At 57.5% G+C, this 4,356-nt stretch overlaps 1 protein-coding gene across 1 annotated transcript in view; it reads left to right on the top strand.

The window, feature by feature from the left end:
• LAMA5 (laminin, alpha 5) overlaps positions 1 to 4,356 on the top strand; it is a 47,980-nt gene that overhangs the window by 27,459 nt on the left and 16,165 nt on the right. The window contains exons 33-42 of the mRNA XM_010140977.1: positions 1 to 71; positions 640 to 780; positions 1,194 to 1,355; positions 1,534 to 1,635; positions 1,722 to 1,805; positions 2,039 to 2,269; positions 2,836 to 2,949; positions 3,209 to 3,336; positions 3,567 to 3,647; positions 4,098 to 4,312. Coding sequence (XP_010139279.1) covers positions 1 to 71; positions 640 to 780; positions 1,194 to 1,355; positions 1,534 to 1,635; positions 1,722 to 1,805; positions 2,039 to 2,269; positions 2,836 to 2,949; positions 3,209 to 3,336; positions 3,567 to 3,647; positions 4,098 to 4,312 — 1,329 coding nt within the window. The remainder of the gene's footprint in view (positions 72 to 639; positions 781 to 1,193; positions 1,356 to 1,533; positions 1,636 to 1,721; positions 1,806 to 2,038; positions 2,270 to 2,835; positions 2,950 to 3,208; positions 3,337 to 3,566; positions 3,648 to 4,097; positions 4,313 to 4,356) is intronic.

Here is a 4,356-nt window from a genome sequence, read left to right as displayed (position 1 = left end):
GGTGCGACTGCCACCAGGCTGGCACCCAGGCGAGCGTGTGCGACCCGCTCACGGGGCAGTGTCACTGCAAGGTCAGCCCTTTGATGCCTTCGCACCGTGCCTTTCTCCTTGGCTCCACTCTCCTGCTCGGGCTGTGGGTTTGGGGGCTGTGGGTGTCCGGCGTGCCAGGAGGGAGCAGGGCTGAAGGAGAGCGCCTGTGTGCCTGAGCTGCAGCCAGCCTGCCCCTCATGGTGCTGGGTTCAGAGCACCCTGAAAAACTCCTTCTCCCCATCTTTCCTGGCCACAAAGGCTTACTCCTTGGGCTGTCACTGGGGAGATGGGCAGTTTGGGTCCAGCTCCATGTCAGAGCCTGTGGCAGGTAAAGCTGTCAACCCTGTTGACTCCTTCTCCTTCATGACAGCAGAGTAACTCAAACTGCTGCTGAGCTGCCTGCTCCAGCCCCTCTGTGAGGCTCACAAGTGCTTTCTGCAGATGAATTTAATGTTTGATGGATGCTGTGCAAGCAAACCTCTTCAGGGGCTGCTTAATCATCTTCCAGCATCACATCATTGTGTTCTGGTCACTCATATGGCCGTCTCTGTCCTCCACGAAGGTCTTGAGAGAAGCTGCTGACGCTGTTGAGCTTTGCTTGTCTTCCAGGAAAATGTGGAGGGCCCAAGGTGTGACCAGTGCCGCCTGGGGACGTTTTCTCTGGATGCCAGCAACCCCAAGGGCTGCACCAAGTGTTTCTGCTTCGGTGCAACTGATCGCTGCCGCAGCGCTGAGAAGCACCGAGCTGAGGTGAGAGGGGCCAGGGGTCACCAGAGCCTGCAGTTCATTGTGTTCCTGTCCGCCCAGCTCCCTGCTGCCCTTGGATCTCTGTCCTGCAGTAATCAATCCTGCTGCTCTGCAACATACACCGTGAGGAGGGTTATCTTTGTCTCCCTGAGTCCATCCATCTCCTGCTTCCAGCCCCTTTTCCTGGTGTCTGGGGTCTCACAGGATGGAAAGTCACAGCGTGGGGAGACTGTGCCAGGCAGGAGACAGGGGTAGTCCTCGTCAGGAGCTCACCAATGGCTTTATCAGCATGCATGCGAGGTTTCAAGCCTCTTACCATCCTTCCTGCTGCTCTGGGACTTGCCTTTCTGGAGCATCAGCATCCAGATACTTTCTGTAGCTCTACTAGAGGATCTACGGTTGCTCTTCCCCCACAGTTTGTCGACATGAATGGGTGGCTCTTGTTGGGCAGTGACCGCCAGGAAGTGCCGACAGCTCTGAACCTGCGGGAGCAGCTCCTCCGTGCTGATCTCAAGAACCTCCCAGATGCCTACCAGGAGCTCTACTGGGTTGCACCCAGCTCCTACCTTGGAGACCAGGTAAGAGCACGTTGACAGCTGGAGCAGCAGTCATGCACATCCTTGACCCCACCAACATGAGCACCAGCATTACGCCCACTGAGACGCAGGCATCGCTTGTGCTCCGGTTGAACATAGACAGCTCTGACTCGTCTCGGTGCAGACTTGCAACAGCACGAGCACTTTGTCTCTCCCTTAGGTTTCCTCCTATGGTGGGCACCTGCGCTATGAACTGCACTCCGACCCGCGGAGGGGTGACGTGTTCATTCCCATGGAGTCCCGCCCGGATGTGATCCTGAAGGTGCAGCCCCAGAAACTCCCTGGTTCCCCCCTGCTAATGTCTGAGCAGGACAAGGTGGTGACTGACACCTTCCTTGCTTTTCCCAGGGCAATCAGATGAGCATCATGTTTCTGGAAGGCGCTTACCCGTCCCCAGGGGAGGTACACGAAGGGAGGCTGCAGCTGGTGGAGGTGAGTTTGCACACACAAGTGTGTACTGACCTAGGTGCTCGGATGCTACTGGAGGGACAAGACTGGCACGTGGACAGAAGGGCTGGTTGCTTTGAGCTCAGTGTTTTAGGTGCTGCCTATTGCAGCAGAACTGGCTGTGAAGAACCAGAGCAGAGGGGAGACATCCCAGCAGCAGGACTGTATGTTCCGGTGGCTGTGCTTCCTGCCAGTAAGTTCAGGTCTTCTCCCACTAGGGTAACTTCAGGCACACAGAGACACACAACCCCGTGTCTAGAGAGGAGCTCATGATGGTGCTGGCAAACCTGGAGCAGCTGCAGATCCGGGCGCTCTTCTCCCAGCTCTCTTCATCCGTGTCCCTGCGCCGCGTGGTCCTGGAGACGGCAACAGATACAGCTACGGGCATCCGTGCCAGCAACGTGGAGCTCTGCTTTTGCCCAGCTAACTACCAGGGGGACTCCTGCCAGGTGGGGGTGAAAGCGGACGTAGGGCTTCAGGCAGAGGGGAGTCAAACAGCCGCTGTCTGGGGCCTCAGCCACCTCTAGTGCTTGGCGGGGGGGGCAGCTGTGGGCTTGGATTTTTGTGCTGAGCAGCTTTCCAAGGTGAGCCCGGGGGGCTTCAGTTGAAATTGCAGCTCAGGTTGTGCCAGAGGAAGGACCACTACCTCCCAGGCTCCCCAGAGGAGCCTGCTCCCAGCCCCTCTCCCACCACAACACCTTGAACCTGGGAGAGGTGTCTTGAGCTGCATCTGCCCTCTTGGACGAGGCATGATGGGGACATCACCGAGGTGTTACTGGCTGAAATTAAGTGCATGTGGTACCTTGGAAGAATCAGTCCTTCTGTCTGTCCAGTTGTCTCCTACTGATGAGGAGCAGGAAGAAACTGCACTGAAAAGTCTTCATTGTTGCTTTTAATCTCTTCTCCATCAGTACAGCCCTGTGGGAGTTCTGTTATGGAAACTAAATTAGTCCTCTTGCTTTGCCTGAATGCGTCGGGCTGTTTTTCAGATCTCCTTCCTCTTCCCTCTCCTCAGGAATGTGCTCCAGGTTACTACAGGGACACCAAGGGGCTCTTTCTGGGAAAGTGCATCCCATGTCATTGCAATGGCCACTCGGATCAGTGCCTGCCGGGCTCTGGGATATGCCTCGTAAGTCAACAGTGAAGCAGCATGATATCTTGGACTTGTAAAGTCAGTGGCGTGCAGTTAAAAAGCTCTTCACGTACTAACTGAGCTGGGAGGACTGTGCCCGAATTGGAGCATTAGTTGCATGTGCTGTTTCAGGGGTGGTCCCGCTCTGGGTCAGCTGAGGTTGCAGGACAGTCCTGGGAGAGAGAAGGATTGAAGCATCCATATATCTGGTGGGGAATTCTTTGCGCAACCCTTTGTGCCTGCCTTGTCCTTGCAGAACTGCCAGCACAACACGGAGGGAGACCACTGTGAGCGGTGCAAGGATGGCTATGTGGGCAACCGCTCTGCCGAAGAACCCCTGCAGTGCGTTGGGTGTCCGTGCCCTCTTTCAGTAGCCTCCAACAAGTAAGCAGCCTGGGATGGGACTGCCCGTTTGGCCTCGCTGTTTCTCCCCTGGGAACCATGCTGTGCCACATCGGGGCACTGGCAAATGACCCAACACCAGCCTCGTCCATGGCCCCAAACCATGTCTGTGGCCTCTTACCCAAGGCCCCAGCAGCCCACGCCGAGTGGTCAGCTCCCCTGGCACCACACCAGAGGTCACTGCACCTTCCTGTTTATTCTTACCATTTCAGTTTTGCCGTCGGTTGTGTCCGCAAAGGCTCCAACACGCAGTGCCTCTGCAAGCCTGGCTACGCTGGACCCAGCTGCGAGCGGTAAGGGCGATGGCACCCACGTTTCAGGGGCCTCACACACACCAGTCCTGTGCAGCCGCTGCTGTGGCCGAAGGGAGGTTGTCCTAGAGGTGATGGTCAGCTCTGCTGCCAGCCTGCTTAGCTCTGGCAGGGTTTTTGTCAGCCCTTTTCAGCCTGCAAATGCCCCGTTGCTGTCTGCTGCGGAAATACAGTGTTCCGGGGCAGGGGCATTCCTTCGCTGGGCTTTGCCTTCCCTTGCAGTCTGTGATAAAGGCTCTTTGCTGAGGTACCGTGAGGCAAAACACAAAGTGCTTTGAGATCCCTGCGGTTGCAGCAGTTCCGAGGGTTGCCCCAGTTCCGAGGGTTGGGTGCTGGCGCTGTTGTTGTTGCACAACTGAAACACAGCACAGACGGGAGCCGCGGAGATCCCCCCGTGCCCTGTGTGTGTTTGAACTTGCCGGCTTTCTCCAGGTGTGCCCCAGGATACTACGGCAATCCCTTGGTGATCGGCAGCTCCTGCCAGCCCTGCGACTGCAGCGGGAACACGGACCCCAACATGCTGTTCAGCAGCTGCGACTCCCTGACGGGCGCCTGCACGGGCTGCATGCACCACACGGCCGGCACGCGCTGCGAGCTCTGCGCCCCGGGCTACTACGGGGACGCGGTGACAGCCAAGAACTGCACGCGTGAGTGGGGCAGACAGCAAGCGCAGGGTGTGGGGGAAGATGGA

Source organism: Buceros rhinoceros, unplaced genomic scaffold, assembly GCF_000710305.1.
Source record: "Buceros rhinoceros silvestris isolate BGI_N320 unplaced genomic scaffold, ASM71030v1 scaffold6688, whole genome shotgun sequence".
Classification (NCBI taxonomy): Eukaryota; Metazoa; Chordata; class Aves; order Bucerotiformes; family Bucerotidae; genus Buceros; species Buceros rhinoceros.
The sequence above is the reverse complement of the archived record's forward strand: the minus strand, read 5'-3'. Positions and strand labels throughout refer to the sequence as shown.